Source organism: Sander vitreus, chromosome 7 (genome assembly GCF_031162955.1).
Source record: "Sander vitreus isolate 19-12246 chromosome 7, sanVit1, whole genome shotgun sequence".
Taxonomy (NCBI): domain Eukaryota; kingdom Metazoa; phylum Chordata; class Actinopteri; order Perciformes; family Percidae; genus Sander; species Sander vitreus.
In genome coordinates this window covers 31,531,728-31,544,602 of record NC_135861.1, presented here as the reverse complement: position 1 = coordinate 31,544,602, position 12,875 = coordinate 31,531,728, and the positions used below count along the sequence as shown (strand labels likewise).

General features: G+C 37.8%; 1 protein-coding gene across 1 annotated transcript in view; it reads left to right on the top strand.

The window, feature by feature from the left end:
* Positions 1-12,875, top strand: part of LOC144520388 (voltage-gated potassium channel subunit beta-2-like) — a 91,319-nt gene that overhangs the window by 34,844 nt on the left and 43,600 nt on the right. Inside the window, exon 4 of the mRNA XM_078254072.1 lies at positions 3,010-3,089. Within this exon, the coding sequence (XP_078110198.1) occupies positions 3,010-3,089 (80 nt within the window). The remainder of the gene's footprint in view (positions 1-3,009; positions 3,090-12,875) is intronic.

Genomic DNA, 12,875 nt, shown 5'->3' with positions numbered 1-12,875 from the left:
CCTGATAACTGAATTTTTGGCACTAGTTTAAAATCTGCCTTTACAAGCAACCCTTGTAATTTCCTTAGTCATTGTGTGAAAGTGTGAAGCCATCAATAGTATTTAAACAAACATCATCATTTGTCTTTTCTTTTTTTCCTTTCTCATCAAAATACCCTGCTCTTACTTACAGCTGCACAACAGCTATAATTTAAATTCTATCTGCTATTGCAGTCAGTGGGAATAGAACATCTTTAAACATCAGTTTTGTTATTTATAGAGCAATCATATTTTGTAAAAAAAAAAAATTAAAGACATCTCTATGTTGTTTAGATGGAGTACACACATTTTTTGAATATTTTCATGAACTGTGATTTTTGACACTAGTTTGAAATCTGCCCTTTCATGCCACCCTGTTGATTGCCTCAGTCATAGTTTACAGAGGTCTTCAATATTTTTTAGGACAAGGACCCCCTGGCTTAAAGAGAGATGGAGCTGGGACCCCCTGCTACATCTATTGTATAAAACCGAGCTGCATATTAAATTGGGTGGATGGATAATTATTCATACATGATGTTTTATTTGTTATACATGTGGATGGCACAGTGAATCAATAACCATAGTGGCTACCTTACCTATAATAAGCATCATCAATGTTGTGTAAATTATTTTACGAATAGGACAATATATCTTTGCTAATATGTTAGATTCATATTAATGTATATTTTCAGACATTTTAATTTAAAAAAACAACAACTTCATCAAAAAATTTGCAGATAATAATTTGGTGGCCTCCCTGGAGTAACTCTGAGGACCCCCTAAGGGTCGCGGACCCACTGTTGAAGATCTCTGGTTTAAAGTGTGAATCTGTCTATAGTTTCTACCTCAGCAGTTAGCTCAGAGAGCTTAGAGTCAGGTGATGCAGAATAAACAGGTATTGTGCTGTATGGAATACAGATATAGGTTTCAAAGTTTAATGATAATTGTATATTTTATTTCTCTTCCTCATTCTTATTTCTCATTAAAATGCTCGGCCCCAATTTACAACTGCACAGCAGCTATATATTTATTTGTTGTTTTTGCTCTCACTGAACCGGTTTGTAGTGTTCTCTGGACATTAGCCCAGCATCTATAAAATCACAGGTCTGAGACATTTATAGTTTACTGCATTATTAGTCAGTATGATGTTTACTTGCATTTTGAATATGGTATAATTCCTTTAAACCATAACGTTACCACTTTGGATGATGTTTTTATTGGTCCTGATTTGCTGAGGTCTGTTTTACACTGCTGGTATATACTATATATCACAGGTAATATTCCAGAAATATTATTCATTTTACTTTGATTTCTCCAAAAACTACTGATTTATTATTCATTATTAGTGTCCGACCTAAATGTGGTTCTTGAGTGAAAGGTTTACATCTGCTGCATCAAGTGAGCAGCTGTGTTAGAAATAAATAGTCAGCATTGAGAGTGCATTGAGGGGTAAAATGTGAGTGGTAAAATATTATATATATATATATATATATACACACACACACATCACACATCACATAAAAGAGGTGGTGTTTTCATAGCATGACCAATCGCAAGCATCTACCAGAGACGCATATTTTACATAAGAAGAGCAAATTATAATTCTACATAAATATGAAGAACACGGACACGGTTTTACAGGCAAAAAGCAATACAGTTGCTGCTTCCTAAAACAGGAAGGAAAGCTGGCAAAAAAATAGCCGACGCTGTAACTGTGTAAATCACAACACTTATCAATATCATCAGTCAGGCACAAGATCTGACCATAATTACACTTGTGCTTTCTATAAACTGTCGTTGCTTTAGCCTATTATTTCAGTTGCAACCCTGGCAGTGGGAAGCGATCATGGGAGCAAATAAAAAATATAAAAATATAATTCAAACCGATGTGTGGCATTGGCAACACACGGCTCAAGAAGCCGACAAATAGCCTATACATAATTCTCTGCGGTGAAAAATCAATATATTTCATAAAGATACCCATCAGAGAATGTTAACGGGGTTGTCGGTCTCTAAATGTTTTAACTTTTATGAGCGCACCTCTGTCTCTCTCTGTGCACCGAGCTCCACTGGATCTTCTAAGAACGGTGACGCCATTATCAACCGAGTATTGATTGGTCAGTAGGCGGTGCTTTTAGTTTGGTTGATCTCTAATCTCCAACATAACCTGCTCCCGACCAGGTTAGATGTTCATCATAAGTTACCACGACAATTGAACCCGGTAACAAGTGATTCACCGTCGTGATACACAAAATCCTGGGTTGAACCTGAAGTTACCTCAATAACGCCAAATCTTACTTCGTAGTACAGGCCTCAGCTTTCCTTTATCACCCGTTTGCTTACAGATGGAAATGTCAAGCATGTCCGCAATGTAGTTTAAGATTTAATTTGGTACAAGGGTGCCCACATAGTTCAGTTGGTAGAGTGGGCGCCCATATATAAAGGTTTACTCCTCAATGCAGCGGGCCCAAGTTCGACTCTGACCTGCAGCCCTTTGCTGCATGTCATTCCCCCCCTCTCTCCCCTTTCATGTCTTCAGCTGTCCTGTCAAATAAAGGCATAAAATGCCCCAAAAATTATCTTTAAAAAAAAGAAAAAAGAAAAAAAGATTTCATTTGGTACAAGCTTCTAACTTAGGTTACTGTTGACATTTTCCAGCCGTTTCAGCATAATCTGTTCATTTGGGACCACGCTCAGGACCCATAACATCTACACTATTTTTCATCACTGTTGCTGACCTGCAGTGTAGCTACTAGTGTTCCAGCACAAATGTTCAAATCCTAACCTAATGTTAACCCGCAGCTGAAAACAATCCTAATAATCCTGTTTTATAGGTTATATAAGCATAAAGCATTCTTGATGCAACTGCTTGTTTTTTGAAGAACCTCTTCAACTTGCCAGCAAAAAGAACTTCTCAGAGGTCAGCGAGAAAGAAACTACAACAGTTTTAAACTTTGTTCATCTTTATCATTTCAAATTTTGCGGTTGAAGGTGGCAGAGGAGCTGATGACTTTGGCGTATGAGAATGGGATCAATCTGTTCGACACCGCTGAAGTGTATAATGCTGGAAAGTAAGTATGGCTGTGTATGATTTCCAAGATCAAATCAAGATGTGACTTAATGCAATTTTGTATATGCTTTGCCACATGAATGTGTCTCTTGGTTTTCCCAGGCTATATGTAAATCAGCATAAGCCCCACTTTAGTCCAGAGGATGGTGGCAATACACATGAAACTGTTTCAACAGCTAAAAAGGCCAGATGAAAAATAATTTGTGCACTTCAGCAGTTTAGTAACAATAATAAACAACAACTGTATCAACAAATACAACTGTAGCAAAGCCTGGTCAGAGAATCAACGATGATTACGGGGGACAAAAAAAATGCAATCATATCAAATGTGGATCAACTAACTTTTTAGTAAACAAAATAACCTTACAAATGTCAAGATAGGAAATATGTTTACACCTACATACAATTAAATTAAATTGTATTCATAGTATCAAATCATAACAAGAGTTATCTCAAGACACTTTACAGATAGAGTAGGTCTAGACCACACTATAATTTACAAAGACCCAACTATTTCAGTAATTCCCCCAAGAGCAAGCATTTAGTAAATAATTAGTTTAGTCATTTAGTAGTTAAACTTTCTTTTAGGGTGAAGAAAAACTACCCACGCAATGATTGCAGCATTATGATTCCTTTTCTGTTGGCATCAAAAGGGTAATTTGAGCAAGATCGCCAGCAGTTGGCTCCATGCCTCGGACATATCTATGGTGCTAAAACATTCTCTTAAGTTTTCGCCTCTCTTTTCCACTGCTCTCCTCATTTCTCTTCACTGCGCTGTTCTGCCATGCTGTGGGGAAATACAAGTTAATACAAACCATTTAGGCTATTCAACTATTCACCTGTATTAGAATTCTGAGATTAAATTATGTGCAAGGGCCATCCATTTAGTTTCCCCCTCATTTCCACTACTGGAAACAATGCTAAGAACTGTAAAAATCTGAGCTCTGATTTAAGGTGAAAAAACACTCCATTACCTCAATGCCCTCTTTGTGGGCAACATAAGTATTCAGGGCTGACATTAAATACCCAAAAAACTGGTATTAAAAAACTAGTATGTGTCTTTGACCTAAAGGCATAATATGTACTGATTTGTGCTAACTGTTGGTAAACACACAGTGTTCAAAGTTTGCCCCTCCTCCTCGCCCCAAATACAGCTCAACAGTGACCGTCCACTTTTAAAATGGCTCTGGTTCCGGAAGTGATTTTCACCATTCAATATCTCCATTGACGTTCCATTAAATGCTTATATAAAAGGAGATCAAGCCTAGAACCAAGCCAACCAGCTAAAACATTTGATGCGGCGCAATAGAACATTTTGAAAACGACAAAAAAGGCAAAGGTAATGTTACAAGACTGTGTACATAAACGCTCATAGACTTAGCTCGCTTTAGCTGTATGCGTATGCGGTAAACATTTCCATGGTTGTAGATCCCAGAGGGATGGTTTGATTACCTGCTCATAATAGGACATTGCCTCTTTAGTGTCCGTGAATGTCACAGTGGTCTCTTGATGAGTAACTATCAGCTTGCATGGATGCAGGAGTTTCTTATTTGGAGCTCTTTCTCGTGTTTAGACTACTGTAAGCACTGCCAGCTTTCTTAATTTAAAACTTTGCTGGTAGGTCCTTGGGCTCACCTACTGTATACTCGAGCACTGACTTGAGTATATGTATAATATGTAGACAAGTTGGCCAGGTAGTCTATATGGTGGTTTGATTCTCTATTATGTCACAAACCGACTCAAAGCATGTGACAAAGAGGAGACACATCATGATAAAGTTTAACCAAAAATGTATTTTATTAACACAAATCAAACCGAATTAGACCAAATAAAAAGGGTTATTAAGGTGTGGAGTGTGTGTATTGTCAGTGGTGTAAATGTGCATGAGGGATTATGTATGTGTGCATAGGTGAACAGTGCAAACAAAGCATAAAGATAAACTAAACTACATAAACAAACCAAAAAGGAAACCAACGAAACTAGGGAGAACAGGACCAGCAGCAACCAGCCACAAGCAGAGACCAGGGGGCTGTTTCACAAAAGCAGAATTTATAAATCCAGGATAACCGATAAAGCGAGGCTTGACTGAGTCTAATCTGTGCATCCTGGCTAGGTGCGTTTCACAAAGGCCAAACCAGGCTGAGGAGGTGCGACTAGGTTGAGCCAGGCTAAAGTAATTTGGATAGATGCGCGTTCACGGCTTTCTTTAACAGACCCCGAGGTCGATCACAGATATACATTACACAGAGTGAGCAGCAGCTTCTTATGGAAGCATGATAACGTGAAACACATTATTTGTATACAAGAAAAAAGAAACACGGCCACTGTAATGAAACAGCAAGAGAAAGCGTGGCAGACGATCGCAAACCAACTGAATGCTTAAGTAGCCTAAATATATACATTAACTGACCACTGCTCTGAATTGAAACCGTCATAATCATACCATTCAAGGATTAGGCTACTAATTATTTCCACAAATTAACAGTTGTACTCTTTGACTTAAAAGTAAGCAGAAGATAAAGTTACTCAGGAAATTTACCATGAAGATCAATTTTCTATAACGCTAGAATATGATGTGTAAATATCTCTTTCACATATATCTCTTTCCCAAATTATAATCCCAGTTTACTGGACAACACAAATTGTGTGCCAAGAATGCCAAATACAATGCACATGGAAGTGGAACAAACATGATCCTTTATTGTTAAAGAATTAAAAAAAACTTAATCAACTAAAATAATTCAAGATGCATTGGTCCACTATAGAAACACAGCACTGTACAGGACCAGGCTAGCTGCACAGAATAAATAATGGTAATTTAGGTGCCTCTGCTTTTGTGAAACCGAGTCAAGGCTGAATTGAGCCAGGATAACTAGTAAAGCCCAGCTTAATCCATTAAATTGGTTTGGTGAAATAGCCCTCAGAGCTGCACTGCAGCCAGGCTTAAATAGCCTGGGCAACTCAGGTGTTCCAGGTTACTCTGACGAGTTCCTGCAAAGACAGAGACAGGTGAACAACCAGACACAGCAGGGATCGTCACAATTATGATACTATTTTTACAACTGATCTCTCTTCTTCCTCATTTTTGGCCAGATGGCTTAAAGTTTATAAATGAGTGACTTGGATTATAGACATTGTTTTGTTTAGTTTTGACTCTTAATGAACAATAGTTAAAGGATACGTTCAAAATTCAATACTGATATTTAAGTTTCATGTAATTTCATGAGGTGGAGCTGACTGTATACCATGCAGCATCTCTTTCATTGAGGGGGACTTGTACAGGAAGTATATAATTTTAGGGGGGTGGGTGTTAGGTCTAGGGGGTGTTGATTGTAAAGCATGTATTTTCTTTCTTTTTTGTGTGTTTTTGTAATGCATCTCAGGTCCATAATTATTCATATCATGTTGTTTCTATGCAATGCCGAAATATAAATGTCTGAGTTGGAATGTAAAAGAGTTGGGGAGTTTTGCTACAAAAAGTAAGGTTGTGTTGCACCGAGAAGAAAATAAAATAGACTAGTTTATTTACAAGAGACTCACCTCATATCATCTGCTCATGATCATCTTAAATCCAGGTGGTTTGGAAAAGTGTACCATTCGTCCTTTACATCTAATTCAAGAGGGGTGGCTATTCTTATCTGTTAAAATGTACCTTTCTCCCTAGAAGAAGAAAAATCTGACCCATATGGTAGATATATATTTGCTAGAGGCTTTTTTGCCCATGAAGAGGTTATTTTATTGAATCCATATATTCCTAATTATGATGATCCCAAATTCATTAATATTCTTTATCTTATGTTACTCCAGTATGAAATTCCAAAATTTTGGGGTGGATATTTTAATTGTGTAAAATTGGATAGATCATCTCAAAATAAATATGCATTATCTAATATGTCAACAGCTTTGGTAAATAATACATGAAATGTAGGACTCTATGAAGTCTGGAGAATGCTTCACCCAGAGGAGAAAGCATTCTCTTTCTACTCTCATGTGCATGACTCTTATTCAAGAATAGATTTTTTATTTAATTATCTTTCAAAAATGATAAACTGCTCTTACTACGTTAGGATTCTTTCTGACCACTATGCTTTGATTTGTGAAATAGAATTTGGAAAGCTAGCACTAAATTATAAACCATGGTGATTTAATAGTATATTACTCTCAAAATTGGAATTTGATAGCCTTTTCATCATCATTGAAAAAGAAAACAAAAAGTTAGTTGAAATGCATTGAAAATGATATAATTAACCTGGAGAAGCAACGCTATGTAAGTAATGATTCTAATATTTTATTGCAGATAAATCAAGTCAAGTCAAGTCAACTTTATTGTCAATTCTGCAATATGTGCCAGACATACAGAGCAATTGGAAATAGGTTTCTTTCAGACCCACGGTGCAGTAAGGACACGTACAACAAGTATAATATAAAAGATAAGAAATATATACAAATAAAGATAAAAAAGATAAATAATATGTACAGATAAGATAAAGAAAGATAAGTAATATATACAATACAGTAATACATTCTAAATAGTGCAAATGTAAGGCAAAATCAAACTGAACTTAATGAACTTAAGTTGAAGTATAATTCTATTAAAGCATGCATGTGAATTGGCATTCATGAAATCCAAATTAAGCTATGTAGAACAAGGTGAAATTGCAGGAAAATAATAAACTAGGCAGCCTTTATTTGGCACTAGTACAGTGCCCGTTGAAAATGTGCCTGTTTGGAACGGGCTGATTGCTTGGCCTGTGGTATTGCTGCTTGTAGAATTCTTCAAAACCAAATTGTACCCCAAAATTATTTACAGAAGGTCCTAAACCACTTAATATTGTTGGGAATCGGTAGGGTACAGATTTAATTATTGGCAAATTATCAAAGATGTTTTATCAATATTAATTAATGAATATGCGTATTAATAACTTCACCAACTTGACAAACAATCAAAACGGGGCACCACCCTGAAACTCAGGGGCCAATAATCAAACTGTGAAACAGTCTCATTTAGGTGGTGTTCCCTTTAAAATACAGATCTTAATCAGTTTTTGTATCACGAAAGATATTGACCTCTCACTCGACCAGCGAATGATACGATGTATCAGCGCTGAACAACGTGTCTTCTACGGCAACGGATTACCACGAAGAGCAGGAAGCAGTGATCGCCGGTGGCTTTTATGTTATTTTTGGTGCGTTCAAGGAGCCGCGGCCAATCAGAAATCCTGGCCTCGCCAAAGGTGTGAAAACTCGTTGTTTGAAGGTAAATTCTCCATTTTGGAGGAGTATTGGAGTATGAGGCTCTTTGGCCTCAGGAGAAGTTTCAGGCCTTTTGAAGTTTCTCTGTCTTACAGAATAGTATCACCTGTTAGGTTCCAACAGTATGCAACTCCACTGTATAGCCTACTACTGACTTACAGTGTAGGCTACTTCTACATCAGAGGAAGACATTCTACTAATATATTCCTGACAGAGAACGTGGCAGATTCAGAATTTAATCACAAAATATTACAATGAAAATGTTGACTGATTAGACATTGGCCTCATGGACTCCTGGTAGTGCGCTACCCACCTGGCCCGTTATGAGAGCTAAACAGCACCTATCTGCAATCAACAACCAGAACCGTGTGTGCGCAGAGAGAGAGAGAGAGAGAGAGAGAGAGAGAGAGAGAGAGAGAGAGAGGGTGTTTTATCGTGTTGTATGATCGTTAACGAATTTAACACTTCAGCAGAGGTGTTAATTTCCATACAGGTTTAGTGGCTTGACGGTTAACGGTGAAGTAGGGGATTTGATTCGCGGGGGTATTTTGGCGACGGTAACGTTATTAGTGTTGTAAATTAGCAATAGACTTAATCAACCCGACCCAGGGTGAGTCTGATGAAAACTGTGTGTCTGCCCGGTTCAGCTTGGAGATTTTCTCTCATTGCAAAGCACTGTGAAGGAATAATCTCCGATATTAGATTATGTTCTGCCTCTGTTTAGAAGTGGTGAATGTAGGCTACAGGTAACAGCAACTTAATACGATATAGTGTCTGGCTTTTGTTTGATATTTAGTATTGGCAAATGGCTTTTTATTGAGTTTACTCTTAGCTAAATAATAGACACTGAAAAGCCAGCTTTACGTAGCGCCGTTTCCCCCCCAACCTTATTCCACACAACAGTTGCGCTGTTCCTTTCAGCTAGCCACTCATGCTCTAGGAAAGTGAAGAAAGGTTAGTATATGTATCCAGCAATCATGTAATGTTGGATGTAAAGTTGGAAGCAGAACTTTGGTATGATAAAGGTATAAGGAAAATGTTACACTTGGTATTTTTCTTTCATTCCAACTTGATCTCACAGAATTCCTTGAAATGAACACGGCCCCTTAACTCAAATCTGTGGCAGTTTCACAGAATCGCTGAAAATTCCATGATGGGCCCACGGAAGAATTCCGTGAAATGAACATGGCCCCTTAAGTTAAGGAAAAGGTCATGGGTATGCTTACGTTTACATGACATGCGGGACAACAATGGGGTTTAGGAAAAGAATAACGGATGGTTGAGTTTAGGAAAACAATAATGGGACGCGGGACAACAACGGGATGGTTGCGTTTAGTTTAAGAATAACGGGACGGTTGAGTTTCGGAAACCAACCTTAAGTGCAGGGACTTGATTTTTTTTTATACTTTCTTGGTCATAATTCTTCTTCCTTTTGGTGAATTGTATACCCTTCCATGAGCACCGGTGGTTAAAAGGATACCAGAAGCGCTCCTGCCACTTCTTTCTTTTATAGGAAATGCATAGCTTTAAAATGGAAGGCTTCCAAACCCCCAGCAATGGTCCACTGGTGAAATGAACTCTCAAGCGACTTTGTTATGACATTTATTACAAGAGTAAAGACAGAACCTCTGACTTTTTGAAGATATGGAAATCTCATGATTTTATGAACTTTTACATTAATGTTAGGGACTATGTTATCTGAGTGCATTTATTATGTTGTTTGATCTGTTTATTGGGTTTGTTTGTTGTTTTGTGTTTTTATTTATTTTGTTTTATTTTTATTTTATTTTATGTTTTTGCATGTCTTGTCCGTCTTGTCCTATTGTGAAGGACTTGAAATAAGAGGAATAAGATTTATGTATGAAATATCTTCACACTGTTTCTGCAAAATAAAAATAAAAAATAATTTTAAAAAAGAAGAAAAAAACATTTCCATGGTAATAGCAACCAATCACCACCAATCAGAGACGTCGCTGTTACACTTAGGATTTTGGGTAGTGTAGTACTTCTTCATAAGATCGCCAATGTTTTTTCTTAAACTAAGGTTGATTTCATACAAACTTGTGGATTCTACAAATGCAGAAACCTTTGTTTTCATAGCTCGTGGTCTACCTTGGATAGTTTACACATTTTGGCTAATCAAAATCCTTATGGAGAAAATGAGTGGGATTTTTACATCTGGAACCACAATGTTCAGCTTTATACCAGGAAGAGAAAGAGAGTGAGAAAGACAATGCAGCACTGGTCGAGCGAGATACAGAGTGAATAAGTAAGATAAATAAGAATGAAATGAAAAGGGAGTGCCGAACAAAGCAGTGAAGCGGAGGAACAAAATGCTCTTTTCTGATTATCTTGGAGCAGTTATGTTCTAAACCACAAATACACACACACACACACACACACACACACACACACACACATTGCTGGATTATGAGTGAATGCAGAGCTTCGTCCTGTCTGTTCAAAAATAGTGGTCACTCATACTACTTAATACTTAATACTAATTCTTTTGTGGACTTCAATTTATAAATTTTTGCTAAGAATTACAATAATTTGCAAAAACATGTCTCGACCTTCTTGAAAACCCCAAATAATATTTCAAGGGGTTAAAGGTTAAAGGACTGCCTGTTCTGCCAGCCAGTCTGCCACCTGCTGCCCAAATGATACAACCGGACAATACCAAAATAAGTGCATGTCCTCCTCCTTAACACAAAATCTACAGCAATTATTAGGGCCCAAGCGCCGACAGCGGCGACAGACCTACTGAAACTGAAGGAATTATTATTATTTTCTGCAAATGAATCACCTTTTTGAGGGGCTAAACATACTCAAAAACTCACCAAAATTGGCGATCACATCAAGTCTGGTGAAAATTTACGTATTTTAAGGGTTTCGGGAATCAGCGCACAAAAATACCTCGCTAGTGCACCCTGCAGTACGTTTGACGTAGACTAACGAAACTTGGTACACATATGAAGCATGTCAAGATGTACAAAAAACTTAATTGGAGCTATACCCTAAACCGAACAGGAAGGAACCGAATTGAAAGTTCGAAATTAGTGCGATTTTGGCCATTTCCACATGTCGTACTTTAACGAACTCCTCCTAGAGATTTCATCCGATCAACTTAAAATTTGGTCTGTACCATCTTAAGACGTTAAAGTAAAATATTTCGTCATAGGGCATGGCTGTGGCGGGGTGGCCATTTTGTGCGTTTCGCCATCGAAACAGGAAGTGGGTGTAACTTGAGTGTATATTGTCCAATTGGCTCGAAACTTTTCAGGATTGATAAGAGTCCAACCGACATCTACAGGCCGATATTGGCTCAAAGTCATAGCGCCCCCTAGTGGCAACAGGAAGTAGACCTACAAGTCAAGGTGCTATACTTTAATGAACTCCTCCTAGAGATTTCATCCGATATTTTCATCCGACATTCAAATTTGGTCTGTCCCATCTCAACACCTCAAAGATGAAAAGTTATTCAAAGAAAAACTTTTCGTCAAACGGTGTGGGCATGGCGTGGCGGCCATTTTGAGTGTTTAGCGATGAAGTGATGATGGAAGTGGCTGTAACTACAGTGTATATTGTCATATCTGCTTGAAATTTCCCACAATCAACGAGAGTCCAGGCCTGAGGACATATACAGGCCAATATTGACTTTTGGTGTTAGCTGGCAACAGGAAATCAGCCTTATATCACAAACATCATCCGATTTACATGAAACTTATAATGTGTAGTCTACATGTGACACTGAGCCGCCCCCTATACCACGCCCACTTACTCAGGCCACGCCCCTTTCATAACATTTGAACCGTTTAAGGTAGAGTCTTATGTAAGGTATCAATGAACTCAGCAGAGACTTCCTTTTTTTATTGGTAAAGGTTTGCCCCGACCCCTATGATTTCGCCACGCCCCCTTTCACATCTAATGAACTGTAGGACGTCTATGTGTAGAGTCTTATGTGAGGTATCATTGAACTCAGCAGGGAGTTCCCTTGTCAGTTCAGAGATGTTCATAGGAGTTTGGTTTCTGTTTGTCCTACCACCATGAAGAAGGAATCCAGGGCAATCCATCTAAGTTCAGAGTCTCGATCCTGTAGCTCGCCACCCAGCCAACTGAACTGGGAATTTCTAAACCCTGGAAGTCTCTGGGATCTGAAGAGTCGATGTGATCCAATATCCCTCTGTGGACTGGACCTCCCCTGCGTAGCGTTTCTCAAATCTCCACCTCCTCCACCTGTAGATAAGGCCAAATCATCAATTACTATTCAGTAATAAAATCAATTGCTTAGGCTACAATGAAAATAAAATCAGGTAATATTTCAATTAATCCATATTGAAATATCTAAATCTCTATTCAGTTGTAAAACCGTTCTTAAATGTCTTCTCTTAGGTATCAAAAGTATATAAATCCCTTTCAGGTATCAAAAGTACATCAATAATTAACAGGCAACCTTCATACAAAAAAATGTGAAAGCTAAGTCAGTTTCCACTATTTTCTCCCAAAGCTCTTACCACTACTTTTGTACTTTTGA